Below are 17684 nucleotides of genomic sequence, written 5' to 3'. Positions count from 1 at the left end.
CGTTTTAATAAAACTTACCATTTAAAAAAATATTTTATCGAGAAATTCGTTATAAAATTTTAATCATCATGATGTCGCTGTCCAATTTCACAAGAGCTTTTAACTAAAAAAAAAAAGAAAAATAAAAATTAGTGATAAGTCAAAAAAATAAAATAAGTTTTAAATAAAAAATAAAAGTGAGTGAGTAAAAAAAAAATAAAAAAAATTGTGCGAAAATGTTTGACAAAAAAAAATATTAAAAATAGACTGAAAAGTTTAAAAAATTAATCAACAAGAAAATGGAGCACAGCTTGGAAGTCTACAACATGGGAGCTCTAATGATGCAAAAAGTAACGCCCGATCCGCTGTTGGACTACATGGACTACAAAAACACACAAATATCGCTACCTGCTTACAGTACAGACGATTATAATGCGTTTCAGGTGTGTGTTTTGTGCGATAAATTAATCATGTTGTTGATTGAGCATGTGAATGTTTTGATTGATTTCCCAACTAATCCCATTTTATTTTTCATTCTTGTGCAGAACAAATTTTTCACAAATAGCAACAACTTCAACAACACAACTTATTACAATAACACTGGAGAGGAATTATTCTATCGACATTCGTCGACAATGACTATAGTTTACTGTGTGGCTTATTTTATCGTCTTCATTGTGGGACTTGTTGGCAATAGTTTTGTTATAGCAGTTGTGTTTAGGTAAGATAATGCTAATAATAATATGATGTTACACCAATAATGTGTGTTACAAGCGACATAAATGTGGTTGTTTTTGTTCGATGATGTTGTCATCAATTTTTCTTTTTATCGTTAATTAAGGAATTATTGGCTAAAAGTCACTTTTTTTATTTTATCAAGAGTACTTCAGTCGCGACTTGAAAATTTATTAAAAAACTTTGTCAATTTTCGTATTTTTCAGTATTGAGTTCTTATGAAAGTTTATAAAAAAAATTCTGAAAATATTATCAGATAATTTTTTTTCCTAAAATTTTACATTTCTTTCATTTTTAGTTTTATTTAAGTATCTTAGTTAATAAATTATTTTTTTATTTTATTTTAATCATTTATTATTTTTTTTTTTTTGTTTTTTTTTTTCTCTATTGTAATTTTTACTAAAAATATTAATTTAAAAATTTTCACAAACAAAATTATTTTGAATAAGTTTATGCAAAATAATTACATAGTTTTTTAAATATTTTAATTTTTTTCAACAATTTAAAAAATCGTACTTTAAAAATATAAAATGACGGTTTTTGAGTAATTTTAAGAGAATTTTTCAAGTTTCTAAATAATGAATTTAATATTTTTTTTTATTTAAATTTTGAATTATTTATTTACGATATGCATTAAAAATAATTTAATTTTTAAAAAATTTTTATTTATAATTAATAAATTATTTTTTATTATTTCAATTGAAATTAATTCTAATTTTTTATTTTTTTTTTAATGAGAATTTTTTTATTCACATTGTATGTTTTCCATTTATATAAGACGAACAAAAAATTAATTTAAATTCATGCTCAAGGAAAACCGCGAATCACACACATGATAATCATAAAAGTGTGCCCTTTTTATTTAAAAAAATAAAAACATTTTATTTAAAGAGAAACCTTCCTTCAAATTCTCTCAAAACGCTCGAAGATAGCCTTATCTTTAGTCTCATCTGGCTTACGGTAAAGGGACAAATTGCAAACTTAAATTGAGTGTAAATTGTAATAATACATGTCCTCCATGGCAAACCTTCTCGTCACATTTTATTCACAACATCTTCCCCAAAAAATGTCTTCAGGCTAATTTTCGGCATTCCTCTCGACAAAAAGTTTCGAGTAACGTGGGCAGATACTACAACAAACTTTTGTGTCACTCTTAAATGTGCATCGTCGTTCTAACAACAACAACAACAACTACTGCTGCTACTATTAACGCACCTGTTACTAATCATGTTAATTTTCCTTCTTCTCTTTGCAGAGCGCCTCGCATGCGGACCGTTACCAACTTTTTCATTGTTAATCTCGCACTCGCCGACATCCTAGTAATCATCTTTTGCTTGCCAGCCACATTAATGAGCAACATTTTTGTCCGTAAGTACACACACGATTTTCTTTCATCTCAGCTGTGACTCAGTCGTGCCGCGCGAAACAAATTGTTTTGTGAGTAATTGTACTTGTGCCTACCAGAATAATAATAATCGTATAATGAAATAATGCAAGTTCAAGTTTGTCATTTGTGTGCTTTGTGCATCAATGGCGTAGGTGTGTGTGTGTGTAAAAATGTGTCTAAAGTTCAAATAAATGATAATTTTGGACTAATGCCCAATCTCTGGCTATTATTTCGTGTGTTGTGACAATATTTTATGTGTGTTCCAAAGTTTCTTTCAATGTCATTTATCCCTTTTTATTCTCTCGGTTGTCGTGCCATTCCTTGTTGGCTGCTGGTCACCATCGCTGTCGTCGTATGTAATAATGTTATTATGATAGCTGAGCAAGATAAAAAAAAAATTTACATGTGTCGATGCAAGATAATGTGCAAGAAGCCAAGATTCGGTGTTTTTGCGTTGGTCGTTGTTGTATGAACTGGAAAATTCTTTCATATTTTTTTTTCGTTCGCAAAATAAATCGGATTAATCGACCAGAAATTTAACCTTTCATATTTTTTGCTGCTGCGAATACACACACATACACACGCTTTTGTTAGATAGACGTCACGACGAATAATCCTCCGATTGGGCTCCACATATTTCATCAACGTCGATGAGGATGACAGCAACTTTATGAGCGAACAAACTTTTGCTCGTCGTCCCCTTTTAGACAACAAACAAGAGTCTTGAGCAAATATTAATCAAAATCCTCTTAAGCATTGTGAAGAAATTATGTCTCGCAATTTAAAATTAAATTTAACATTTCAATGTTTTTTAAAAATAAATTTAAACAAATTTACCAACAAAATTAAGATTGTAAATAATTTTTCTACCAAACCTTGACATTGATAAGAAAAAAAAACTAAATTAAAAATTTAATTATTTTTAATTAAAGTTTTAAAAATTATACAAAATTAATAAATCCCTCTCTTTTGACCAATATATTTTTTACCTTTAAAAAAAGGACAAAAAATGCTTGTTTAACTATTAACTTTAAATCATTTAATTTTTTCAAATTTTAAACTGCCAAAAATTCCATTAATTTTAAAATTTTTTTAAATAATTAAAAAAAACATATAAATAATAAAAAAAACTATAAATAAGTAAAATAAATATTAAATTAACTATTTAAATAATTATTAAATGAAAAAACAATTACTTAATATTAAAAATTAAAAAAAAAACTTAATTAATTGAAAATAATAAATAAAAACAAAAATAATTATTTTTTTTATTATAAAAAAAAATTAATAAAAAAAAATTTTTTTTGAAAAAAAGTATTGGATAAAATAAAAATATTATATAAATTATAATAAAAAATTAAATAATTAAATTACCGCCTCAAGACTTAATTTCAAACTTAATTTAATTCAACTTAAATTTACACTTAAATATTTGATTGGCAAAACTAAGGTTTCTCATGAATTTTACAGTTTTCTAATTTTTTTTTTATATTTAATCCTTTAAAAAAACTTTGTGTTAATTTTTGCCAGAGAGACATCAACTTTTAACAATATAGGTATGTCTCACGTGCGTGTGTGTGTTTTTGTGGGAGTGTGAGCGAACAAATAACAAACAAATAAAACGGGAAGAAAACCATTCAACTGTTAGAATTTAAAACATATTGCCTTTTTCTCCCACTTTGTCTTCTCTTTTTCTTTCTTTCGTCGCATTTCTTGGAAGGAAAAAAATCAACTTCTGTTACTGAAAACTGATAGTATGGACTCAACTAATTTTTTTTTTACTTTTTTTTTCATTTGATTATGAAATATAAGCCTATATAATACAAAAGCAATCAATATTTTGTTGCATTTTCTCTTTCGGCCCTGACCAGGTAAAATGTAGTTCATTGGCTATTTGACCTAATTCTCTTCCGTTCATGCCGTTCATCGTTCGTCTCCGTAAAAACGAGTAGAAAAGAGTACATAAACACCACTAACATGTGTATAATGTAGATATAATGTACTGTTGAACAATTTGAATTGACTTACAAGGCAACAGCAACCTAGCTAGGCAGGTTACGGAAAAACAACGTTGATGATTACACCGAGGATTACACACACACACACACACACACACACGAAGTACCGAGGCACGTACATTCCACACGGAAACGAATTGCGAATGGGGTAGAGAGAACACGATCCGATCGGTTGTTTCGTTGTTTTTAACGAAATTATGCAAGCAAGCGAGCGAGCGAACGAGCAAGACAATAGAGTGCGAGAACATCAGGAAAGAAAAACTCCACTCTGAAAATTAAAATATGGCATTAATAATGATGTGATGCCTTTTCCTATGTATTTTCGTTCGATGTCGTCGTCGTCGTCTGCAAACAAGTTCATTTTCTTCTACCAAGAGACGAATGGCTGACTGACTTCTGTGATTAAAATTTCTAAAACTCATCGCAAACAGCAACGAACTGCATGAAAAATTTATCTGGATAATTTCCAAGGTTCAATGAACTCTTCGGTTACATTTGTTCTCTCTCTCATGAAAAAGTGTTCGCATGACGAAAGGAGCAATATTCGATTGTGTGACCATTTTATATTTTATTGTTTCCAGAGTTTTTTTTTTTGGTACAGAACATCTGTTACTGCGGTTTGTCGTTGTATGTACACGGGATGACGGGACGGAATGTGCAGGACATTTATTGGATGGCAAATTGCTCGTTGCTGCATTTCTGGTCTCTTACGTGACTGTCTGTCGCGTGATTTCGCACATTCCAGTGGTGAGACTGCTTGACGACGGAACTTTTATCGCAGTTTACGGCGAAATTTTTACAAGAAAGTACCTAAAAAGGGATTTTTTCTCAAAAATTGTTGAAAGAAATATTTTCATATACTCACCGTACGACATTTTAAGCCTTTTAAAACCGAAAATTACGACAAACGGAAACATTCTGTCCTTTGGTTGGGTAAAAATCGATCCACTTGAGTAATGTAAACGCATTCCATGACCTATCCTTGAACGGTTTTCAGTCGCGCCGACATGAAAATTGTTAAAATTCATGCATTTCCTGTAACCTCCCTTACAAATACATTACCTTTTTCATCCACTTTTATCCTTAAAAGTTTAAAGTTTCATTAACGATATTTTTTTCGCATTCAAGGCACATTTCACGTTCAAATGTTTCTTCAGCGAACATGTTCAACTAAAAAAAAATACATTTTTTTTCTCCAAATGACCACTTGATGGTCTCACCATTTCTCATATTTTTTAATTAAATAACCATTTAGCATTTTTTTTCTATTTCGGTCTGCTTCCCCCGCAATTTCTTCTGACAATTAGAAAAATATGTTCTTTACCGACAATTTTTCTTGTGCAAATGCCAAAAAATATGGTGTAAATTTTGTAACGCAAATCAAATCGTTCGCTATTTATAATCGAAAATAATTATTAAATTATGAGGAAAAGTGCTTCGGTAATAATTTTTGGTCTCTCTCATGAATTTTATAACGTTCAAATTCATATCAATTGAATTTCTTCATTGCTCTCCCTCTCTCTCGTACTTTTTCCTTGTGCTCGTCAACGAGGAAGGTATTGCATTAAAACAGCATGCTTGTTGTCTTTTTCCGAATCTCTCTTCTTGAACAGACATATATACTTAAGTTTTTTCCATAAAGTGTACAATATAAGGGTGTTTGACCTGATTTTTTTATTGTAAAAAGTTATGCTTATAAGTGCCATGCCGTTTGTAGGTGCTTCACTAGCAGTACAGATTTTGCATGGATTGCAATACATAATAAAAAATGAAATAAAAAAAGATCCTTTTTCTGCTAAATATGTGTCATGAGTGGAAATGTGTGTGAGAAGAAGTCCTCTTAATTATTCAATATGCATATCGAATGCGAAATCTGCGAACCCATGAATCGAACGGACGACCTTAACCTTTTTTATTTAGTTCACCAGGATGCGAGAATGCTGTGTAGACGGTGTCTGTAATATTATCCCGTAAAAAGTACTTTTCGAACATTTTCCTCTGTTCGGCTGTGTGTGTGCGAACGTTGTCCTAAAAACGGTTATATAACAAAAGTTAGTCGTAGTAACGTACAACAGCGTTCGGAAAATGTGAAAAATATAGGTCAGAAAACGTGCGAACGCTGCTGATAAGAGCACATCATGATGTATGTGTGTCTGCGAGGCGCAAGGCTAGGCACTCACATGGAACACACGGAGACGGAATCAAATCAACATGAACTCTTCCATCTTTTTCTAAAATCATACGAAAAAAAAATGTTATTATTATAAATGAATGTGTGTTTGAATAAGGTCTACTAAACACTCGTCGTTCGTTTTATTTTTAAAAAAATGAGAGGTAACAATACCCCTTTCTTTCTTTTTTTTTCGCCAGAGTACACTCACCATTATTATTGTTATTATTGTTGTGCACTTTATATATCCCTCTCTCGCACAAGTACTGAACATTCAAAATATGCTTTCAATGTGCTTCACGTTTTAATTTCAACCTGCCTGCATATTATAAGTTGAAATCAGGACAAGGTCATAAACATGTGTGTGTGTGTGTACATGATTCGTGTACACGCCCGTAATATTATTACTATTTTACAAAGTTCAGACAATTTTTTCACTGTTCGTTCCTTCGGCAAGGTAATCATTTTCGACAATTTTCCAATAGTTCAGGTGATTTTTTTTGCAAGTCATTTTTTGATCAATTTCAAGCCTAAAATTGAATAAATATTCATTCTAAAGATGATTTCTGTTCATATTGGGTCGATATTTGACGAAACAAAAAAATCAGCGTTTGGAAGTTCAAACGCTGATAAATTTAACAAGTCACTTTTTGACCTGTTTTAAGCCTAAAATTGAATAAATATTCATTCTAAAGATGATTTCTGTTCATATTGGGTCGATATTTGACGAAACAAAAAAATCAGCGTTTGGAAGTTCAAACGCTGATAAATTTTACAAGTCACTTTTTGACCAGTTTTAAGCCTAAAATTGAATAAATATTCATTCTAAAGATGATTTCTGTTCATATTGGGTCGATATTTGACGAAACAAAAAAATCAGCGTTTGGAAGTACAAACGCTGATAAATTTAACAAGTCACTTTTTGACCAGTTTTAAGCCTAAAATTGAATAAATATTCATTCTAAAGATGATTTCTGTTCATATTGGGTCGATATTTGACGAAACAAAAAAATCAGCGTTTGGAAGTACAAACGCTGATAAATTTAACAAGTCATTTTTTGACCAGTTTTAAGCCTAAAATTGAATAAATATTCATTCTAAAGATGATTTCTGTTCATATTGGGTCGATATTTGACGACGATGTCATTTTTTGACCAGTTTTAAGCCTAAAATTGAATAAATATTCATTCTAAAGATGATTTCTGTTCATATTGGGTCGATAAATTGACAAAACAAAAAAATCAGCGTTTGGAAGTTCAAACGCTGATAAATTTTACAAGTCACTTTTTGATCAGTTTTAAGCTCAAAATTGAATAAATATTCATTCTAAAGATGATTTCTGATCGTTTTGGGTCGATATTTGACGAAACAAAAAAATCAGCGTTTGGAAGTTCAAACGCTGATAAATTTAACAAGTCATTTTTTGACCAGTTTTAAGCCTAAAATTGAATAAATATTCATTCTAAAGATGATTTCTGTTCATATTGGGTCGATATTTGACGAAACAAAAAAATCAGCGTTTGGAAGTAAAAACGGTGATTTTTTTACATGACATTTTTTGATAAATTTTGAACGAAACAAAAAATGGGTCGATATTTGACAAAAAAATAAGTCCTAAAATTGAATAAATATTCATTCTAAAGATGATTTCAGATCATATTGGGTCGATATTTGACGAAACAAAAAAATCAGCGTTTGGAAGTTCAAACGCTGATAAATTTAACAAGTCACTTTTTGACCAGTTTTAAGCCTAAAATTGAATAAATATTCATTCTAAAGATGATTTCTGTTCATATTGGGTCGATATTTGACGAAACAAAAAAATCAGCGTTTGGAAGTTCAAACGCTGATAAATTTAACAAGTCACTTTTTGACCAGTTTTAAGCCTAAAATTGAATAAATATCCATTCTAAAGATGATTTCTGTTCATATTGGGTCGATATTTGACGTAACAAAAAAATCAGAGTTTGGAAGTACAAACGCTGATAAATTTAACAAGTCACTTTTTGACCAGTTTTAAGCCTAAAATTGAATAAATATTCATTCTAAAGAGGATTTCTGATCATATTGGGTCGATATTTGACGTAACAAAAAAAATCAGCGTTTGGAAGTACAAACGCTGATAAATTTAACAAGTCACTTTTTGACCAGTTTTAAGCCTAAAATTGAATAAATATTCATTCTAAAGATGATTTCTGATCGTTTTGGGTCGATATTTGACGAAACAAAAAAATCAGCGTTTGGAAGTTCAAACGCTGATAAATTTAACAAGTCACTTTTTGACCAGTTTTAAGCTTAAAATTGAATAAATATTCATTCTAAAGATGATTTCTGTTCATATTGGGTCGATATTTGACGAAACAAAAAAATCAGCGTTTGGAAGTTCAAACGCTGATAAATTTAACAAGTCACTTTTTGACCAGTTTTAAGCCTAAAATTGAATAAATATTCATTCTAAAGATGATTTCTGTTCATATTGGGTCGATAAATTGACAAAACAAAAAAATCAGCGTTTGGAAGTTCAAACGCTGATAAATTTTACAAGTCACTTTTTGATCAGTTTTAAGCCTAAAATTGAATAAATATTCATTCTAAAGATGATTTCTGTTCATATTGGGTCGATATTTGACAAAACAAAAAAATCAGCGTTTGGAAGTTCAAACGCTGATAAATTTAACAAGTCACTTTTTGACCAATTTCAAGCCTAAAATTGAATAAATATTCATTCTAAAGATGATTTCTGTTCATATTGGGTCGATATTTGACGAAACAAAAAAATCAGCGTTTGGAAGTACAAACGCTGATAAATTTAACAAGTCATTTTTTGACCAGTTTTAAGCCTAAAATTGAATAAATATTCATTCTAAAGATGATTTCTGTTCATATTGGGTCGATATTTGACGAAACAAAAAAATCAGCGTTTGGAAGTACAAACGCTGATAAATTTAACAAGTCACTTTTTGACCAGTTTTAAGCTTAAAATTGAATAAATATTCATTCTAAAGATGATTTTTGTTCATATTGGGTCGATATTTGACGAAACAAAAAAATCAGCGTTTGGAAGTTCAAACGCTGATAAATTTAACAAGTCACTTTTTGACCAGTTTTAAGCTTAAAATTGAATAAATATTCATTCTAAAGATGATTTCTGATCGTTTTGGGTCGATATTTGACGAAACAAAAAAATCAGCGTTTGGAAGTACAAACGCTGATAAATTTAACAAGTCATTTTTTGACCAGTTTTAAGCCTAAAATTGAATAAATATTCATTCTTAAGATGATTTCGGTTCATACTGGGTCGATATTTGACGAAACAAAAAAATCAGCGTTTGGAAGTACAAACGCTGATAAATTTAACAAGTCATTTTTTGACCAGTTTTAAGCCTAAAATTGAATAAATATTCATTCTAAAGATGATTTTTGTTCATATTGGGTCGATATTTGACGAAACAAAAAAATCAGCGTTTGGAAGTACAAACGCTGATAAATTTAACAAGTCACTTTTTGACCAGTTTTAAGCCTAAAATTGAATAAATATTCATTCTTAAGATGATTTCTGATCGTCTTGGGTCGATATTTGACGAAACAAAAAAATCAGCGTTTGGAAGTACAAACGCTGATAAATTTAACAAGTCACTTTTTGACCAGTTTTAAGCCTAAAATTGAATAAATAGTCACTTGGCAGGTCAAAACTTATTAAATTTTTTTTTAATTTGCATTATTGAACCACCAGACGTCTCCATTTGCTGTCGTAAACCTGCACTCCAAGAAGCGAGACAAGAGATAAAATCAATCTAATTCAATAATAAAATTTTATTGCTAATATCCGACGTCTGTTGTCTTCTTGAATGTATGATGAGCTACAGTTTTTTTCTTCCTTTTGACAACTTTTGAAAATCAAGGCAATCGCGAAAAATAAAAAGAAGTCGCGACACTCACGTTTGATTGACTTCCTGTAATTTCCCAAAAAAAAATATCATCATTTTCATCAAAAACTTCGCTTGCGATGTAAATCGACACAACCTTCAACCTTTCCAACGGTATTTGTTACGTAACCACTTCGAAAACTCTGGAACGAATTCTGAAAGAGAAAATTAAAAAAAAATCCGTGACAAATCATTTTTCCAGCTAATTATGAAAAGAGCAAGTTTTTCTGTACTTTTGCTTTCTTTCTTTCAACTTTGTGTCCTCAACTTTTTCTCTTCTTGTTCTGGTTTTGCATGCAAATGTGATGATGCTCTATTCAAGCTCAACAATGAGGATTTTAAAGGCATTAGTGACAGTAAATTTGATTTGAAAGTATTTTGAACTCTTGTTATTGATTTTAAATCAATTTGCTTTTATTGAGCCCCGAAAATTGAATGTTTCTTCACTGTCTTTATTTTATGAGAGACACGCGTAAGTGCTTAAAAATAAATTCTGTAGCTATAAAGTGTTAAATTTATTAAGGAAAAAAATTATTTGAATCTGTCAAAATTCATTGGATGTCCTTTGTTGATGCCCGAGGACGAAAATTAAGAGCAATAAATTAAACGAAATATTTTTTCGTCAGTTACGACGATGACGTTGACACGTGTTTGCCATCCAATCATAAATTTTTCATAAAAAACTTCGCTTTAAGCCCTTTTCGAGGCGATATAAATTAAACAACTTTCAAAGTTTTTTCCCGTTACAAACACTTTTATTAAGAGGATGAATAAAATTATCAGATGGACTATTTTTCTGCACTAATTTTTACTTTTTTTTATTTTATTTGGCACACATAAAATATTTTTATATGAACTGCAATAACTATGGCATAAATTTTGTAATTATTTCTCGCATACTTCATTATACACTTGACAACGTCTCGCTCTCCAGCATTTAGAGCCATAGAAATGTAACAACCATTGAATTGAATGGATACTTGTGGGAGAGAAATTTTATGCAAGTTTTATTCTTTTTACTACTTTTTTTTCACAAATTTTAAATATCCGAGCTGCGCTGAGCTGTGGGCGTCAAAATATGTTCATCTGACAAAAAAATTGTTATTTAGTATTATTTAGTAAAATATCTCTTTTTTGGCAGCGATAAAAACAATTTTAGTTAAGGTCAAGTTAAGACGAAGAAGTGGCAAGGAGGAAGAAATTGTTTTGCCAAAAAAGAAACTTAAATTTGTTTTTAATGAAAAAGGTCGAAACCGGTTTCTTGGCTTGATTTTTGTACGAAGGAAATGAAGGAAAGACGTCGTCTCAATGCACCACAATACTTTTACGAGACATCAACTTCTTGTCAGTTTTGGCGAAACTTTTGCGGATGTAATTTTCAAGTTCATTGCCAGTTGTCATAGAATCGCATATCGAAAAAAAGTCTATATTGGGCTGAAACAATGGGAAAAATGTTTTTAATTTCAGTCAATTAAAGATACTTTATTGGCTAAAATTAAAAAACTTTTTGTTCCATTGTTTCAGTCCAATAGACTTTTTTTTTGTAATTTTATAAAAAAAAATTAATAGAAATTCGTAAATGTCAATTCAAAAAATGACCGTTAAAAAATTTGAAAATCGCCATTTTGCTAATTCAAACATAAAATAAGCCTCCTTTGATCAAAAACAATGATAAAACACGCTTTTCCAAAAATAGATACAAAAACTCGGCAATTTTACAGTCATCAGCATGACAAGGAAACTTTCTTATAACATGTGGTTTCATTCAAATTCCGCCACATTTCCTTATCTATACCTTCGTTTGCCTCACAAATTTTAATAGTTTCTAATCAAATTGAATCAGTAAATGAAATTTAATTCATTTTCCGGTGGTAAAATTTATTAAAATGTTTCCCCATCTACTATTTCTTCCTCTTCGTTGCGTTCGCCGTTGTGCCGGCTCAAGCTCAAATCAATGGCAATGAAGCAAATCGTGTAATTTGCACATTTCATACAATAAAATACATTTCCAAATGTCATGTCGTCGCACGAGTGCACAAACAAGTAATAATAATTCTAATTCTTCTTCGGTATTTTCATTGAGACGACGAGGAAAAAAAGTGTGAGAAAATTATTGTCATTGTCACGACGACGATGATTGTTTTTGCTACATTTTCGGATTGCCATCGATTTCCACACTTTTGTCACGACTGAATTTAATTGATATTAGGTCTTTGACCACATGGCCGCTTATTTTGAGACACGTGCGGGATTTCGCAAGAGCTTCAGTGACAGAATTTTAATTAACTGATTAAATCTGTGTGACTTTTATTTTTTGAGAAAATCGTCTATTCCCTAAAATTTTTCGTTAAATGTAGAAGAGTCGCTATAAATCTTTACGCAGTTAATTTAGGGGATTATCCGTAATTCATGGAAAACAATAAAAAGTTTGTTTTTTCTAGCAACGAATTACTCATGAGAGACATATGAGGAGAAAAATGCTCTAATAATTCTTTTTTCTTTGTACTTGCAGCATGGATGCTGGGAGGATTAATGTGCAAAACAGTACCTTACATACAGGGTGTCTCGGTTGCCGCATCTGTCTACAGTCTGATAGCTGTGTCCGTGGATAGGTAAGTGACTGCAAAAAAATTTCCAGGCATTTTTTTGTTCTAAATTTTAGCATGCGAGGCGCTTCGTGATGAAAATGGGCAAAAAAACGACAATTTGACAAAAATAAATCAAAGTATCAATTTGCATAATGTGGATGTTAAACATCATTACACGAGCTTTGATGTGATTCGTACATAAAAAAGGAAGAGTTAATGCTAATAAATTCCGTTCCATACACATTTCGCCGCCTTAACATGGCTTATGGCTCATAAAAAGTAATTTCTCAATCCACTCTTCTTCAACGTTTGTTCGGATTTGAGTCTGCGACACTCACTCGGGCTAAAAAGAGAAAAGAAAAAAAATGTAAACTATATTCAATGCGAGCTTGCAGTTGACAAAAGAGATTTTTTGCATGCAAAAGTCCTTTTTCACACTAACAATGACACACATACGCCATACACTTTGATTGATGGCTATGATATGAATAAGCACATCAAGAACTATTTTTGCATAGAAAATAATAATTACACTTGCATACACAATAGAACCCTTTTTTCCTCCTTTTATGCACAAACACACGCCATACAAAAGCTTTCAAAGTTGCCATGCGAAGGAATATTTGAATTTTTATGTCTTTATGAATATGAATGGAAAACTTCTTACCCTGCCGTATCCCGATGACTAACTCTGCTACAGCTACATCTTGTCTCTCGTCCCGGAACGAAGATATATGAAGTAAGGTTTAATGTTGTCTTTTTTCCCTCTTTTATGCACATCTCTCGTAAAATGATGTAACACAATGTCTCTGTGGGAGGAAATATTTCATTTCAAGGTTAATCGATGGTTTAAAAGATTGGCAAATTGTTTTTTGAAGGTTCCAATATAAATTCAAACCGATCATCCGTAAGAGATTGATGATAAAAGAAAAAGGAGCACAAGATGTTTCGCATGCAAAACCAATTTATGAACGTCATGAATTGTCAATCAGCGTTTATTAATTGAATTAGCATCGCGACCCAGAAAAAGGGTTTTATCGCTTCTTCATCATCGAAAGTTCACTCACATTTTGTCTCCGCAAAAACAAAAGCGTGGCATTTCCGAGACAAGATGGAAGCAACTTAATACTCAAAAATCCCATAATCTGACAATCTGCAGTGCTTTAGATACTTACGAAGTGATACGAGAGAAGCAGAGAGATATTTGAGCTGTTTTGTATCGCACTAAGTAGCAAAAAGAAACTTACAGCTTGTTTATTTTGTTGATTGAGCCAACAACATTACGATACAATCACATTGTAATAATAAGAGTAGTATAGCCATGCCATGAATCACAACGATGTTGGTTTATGAAAAGCGTTTACTGTAAAATTATTTGCTCTTGAGTGTCTCTAACTGTGTCTTTTTACGAATATTTTCATAAAGACATTTCCACTTCTTAAAAAATTGTCAAAATTTTCTTAAAATTTTAGAAATAAATTTATTTTCGAAAAAAAAGTTATTAAACTATTGAAAAGACGTTCGAATAAAATTTCAAATTTTCGAAAAATATTTAAAATTTTATAAAAATCCAATTTTTGAAAAATTTTCGAAAATTTGAGATTTTTTTTTCGAACATTATTCGGAAAGAAAAGAGATTCCAGAAATATTTTCAAAATTCGTCAATTTTCTTCACATTTTTTAATATTTTTTTTTTTTTAGAAATTTGGTTAATTTTTTTCACTCGAGAATATGAAGAACATGAAGAACTCTTAAATTTTTTAATTTTCGAAAAATGTTCGATACAATTTTTTTTTTCGAAAATTCAAAGATATTTATAATATTTTTCCAAAAATATAAGAAAATTTATTAAAATAGACAAAATTCAGTAAAATTTCGACACTTTTTTTTGTCATTGACATTTTTTTAAAGTTTATTAAAATTTTTTAAAGAATGTCTGGAAAATTCCCTTGAACACTTAAATTTCAAACAAATTGAAAAATTTTAAGATTATTTCTCATAAAATGATTTTCGAATTGTGAAAAGCGCTCTCATAAAATGGTTTTAAAAGCTACAGCAGATTTTGCAGTTACTCGAGTTTCATGTTTCCTCCGTTACAGTAATAAAGCTCAGACAAGCAATCTATGCCTGTACACCGAAAAAAGGAAATGTTCACAAAAAGAAGAGAAAAAAATGTTAGGCATGGCGCCATTAATATGAAAAACTATCGTTACTACTTGTAACGAGGAGCGAGACTGAGAAATTGTATCATACAAAAGTCGTAAGACACAATAAAACAAACAAGCAGAAAAAAAGTAGCGAAAAACAAAAAAATACTATTACAAATGGAATCTTTGACTCTAAATAATTATTGATTTGTTATGACATTGAAACAAAGCAATCGTTAGAGAGAAAGCCTAATAAACGACTATGTTTTGTTGGTCACACTCAAACACACACAAAGAACCGTGTAATTATTTTTTACAAGCCAAAGCAAGGTGTTATTTGATAAATTAACGTGAACTTGTGGCATTGAACTGGAAATTCATTTCCCCATTTTTTTTTCACAGGTTTTTGGCAATTTGGTGGCCACTGAAACTACAAATCACGAAACGTCGTGCCCGTTTCATTATTTTTGCGATTTGGGTGATCGCACTGACCTCGACAATCCCGTGGGCCGTCTTCTTCGAGCTCGTTTCCGTGCCCGAGCTGCCAACTGACGTGAAAGTTTGTCTCGAAATCTGGCCCGAAGGACTAAACGGTGCACTGTACTTTCTCATAGCGAATTTGATCGCGTGCTACCTGCTACCGATGGCTTTAATATCAATTTGTTACATTCTGATATGGATTAAGGTAGGTTCAGTTGCATGCGGATTACAGTTGCATTTAACGGCTTTTTCGTTGCAGGTGTGGACAAGGTCGATTCCGGGCGACTCGAAGGATGCACAAATGGATCGGATGCAACAAAAGTCCAAAATAAAGGTTATCAAGATGCTCGTGATTGTGATTATTTTGTTTGTTTTGTCGTGGTTGCCGCTGTATTTTATTTTCGCGCGGATTAAATTAGGTAAATATTGGTTTTTGTGGTTTTTTCGTCGCATGCATTAATGATGATGATTGTTTTGTGTATTTTCGCAGGTGGTCCATTAACGGAGCGCGAAGAGGAGATGATTGGAATGGTGACTCCCATCGCACAATGGCTCGGTTCGTCAAACTCCTGCATCAATCCGATTCTGTATGCGTTCTTCAACAAGAAGTACCGTCGAGGCTTTGCCGCCATAATTCGATCGAAGAAATGCTGCGGCAGATTGGGGTGAGTGATAACCGTGATTTTTTGTCTGTGTGTGTTCTTGAATTAAATTAATTTTGTCACGTTTCCAGATATTATGAGACAGTGGCGATTGCCTCGTCGTCAACAAGTACGCGCAAATCGTCGCACTACCACAACAACCAGAACAGTTGTCGTCGACCACCGTATAGCCCATCGCTGAAATCCGAGCCAGCTTCGACCATCTACGGGCGACATCACGCCATTGCCAAGCAGGACAGCAATCTATCACGTCAGATGTTAATTAAGCAGGACAGCAACGTTTCAAGGCAGTTTTCGCAGGCATCGTCTGTCGACACGAGCAGCCAGCTGAGCCGACATGTGTTCAAGAAGCACTACAGCTCCGACTCACAATACAGCAACAATTCCTGCCAGATGTTAATCAAACAAGATAGCAATGGATCAAAGAGTATCTTATCAAATCAGGATTCATTCATTTCGTATATCGAGCCGTCGTCCGCGTCATCCAACACGAGAATGAAGACGTCATCTGACAACGAGTCGCAACATCACAACATGGGCGGCAGAGACACCGACAGCTTTAACAATAGTAATAGCAGTATTTTCAAACAAGAATCATATCCGAAGCGGGGCATTCTCTGCAAGCAGGATACGCAAGTGTCGTATATCGAGAATGTCAACAGCAAAATCATGCTGTCGAATCAAGATGTCTCCTCGTACATGGAAAATAAGCGACACTATTTAATTAAACAGGACTCGGTTATCTCCTTTGCAGGTATGTACGATCACTTATAAGGCATTCCATAGACCTTTTCTGTTTCAAATTACATATTTGAAATCCAAACCTTGAAAAGTTTTTTTTTTATTTTAAAAAATTTTCATATAAAAACTTAAAGTTCTTTAATTTTAATGATTTTGTTAATTAATTAAGGCTTTGACAAGGTGTTTTTATTCTGAAAATATTTAAAAAAAATTAAATTAATTTTTTTTTTCAATTTTTTGCTCAAATAATCTACAAAATAACTTAAAATGATAATATTTTTTTATAAAAACAAAAAAAAATATTTCAAAATTAATTAATTAATTTATTAAAAAAATCCAAAAATTAAATATAATTTATGATAAAAATTATGGGTGAGGAAATACGAAACAAAATAAATTTTTGGAACACCTTTTTGACAGAAAATTTAAATTTTACTTTCATTTCTAACAGAGGACAACCCCAAACGCCGTCAGTTAATTAAGCAAGACTCAATCATATCTTTTTATGATTCACCACGTAGTTACTTAAATAAGCAAGACTCAAGCACATCAATATCTCATACATCAATTTTAAAGAAAGCTGATTCACGTGGAAGTTCATCGGCTTCACCTGTTCGTAAGACAATAGGATTTTTCCCTGACTGAAATTTTTATTATTAATTTCTTGTTACTTAAAATAATGATACAGACTACAAACATAATATATAACATAATAATGATAATAATGTTAATGATGTTCTTATTTTCGGTTCTGTTAATTCGTTTAGATGTCGTTTTTCATAGAAAATAATCAAACAAAAAAAAGTACTAAATGTTATAAATGTAATGATATCGATGTATGTCTATGTTTG

General features: G+C 31.4%; 1 protein-coding gene across 1 annotated transcript; it reads left to right on the top strand.

Annotated features, from left to right (window-relative positions):
• Positions 1-587: 587 nt before the first annotated feature.
• On the top strand, positions 588-17478 carry LOC134828619 (neuropeptide SIFamide receptor; the record flags this gene model as incomplete). The annotated part of the gene is made up of 9 exons (XM_063841600.1): positions 588-700; positions 1970-2082; positions 12728-12827; positions 15353-15635; positions 15690-15849; positions 15921-16095; positions 16164-16431; positions 16486-16846; positions 17285-17478. Coding segments are annotated over 9 exons (1767 nt in total), but the record flags the coding sequence as incomplete, so codon positions are not given.
• Between the last annotated feature and the right edge of the window lie 206 nt (positions 17479-17684).

This window comes from Culicoides brevitarsis, chromosome 2 (assembly GCF_036172545.1).
Source record: "Culicoides brevitarsis isolate CSIRO-B50_1 chromosome 2, AGI_CSIRO_Cbre_v1, whole genome shotgun sequence".
In the NCBI taxonomy this organism is placed as follows: domain Eukaryota; kingdom Metazoa; phylum Arthropoda; class Insecta; order Diptera; family Ceratopogonidae; genus Culicoides; species Culicoides brevitarsis.
This window is presented reverse-complemented; position numbering and strand designations above follow the sequence as displayed.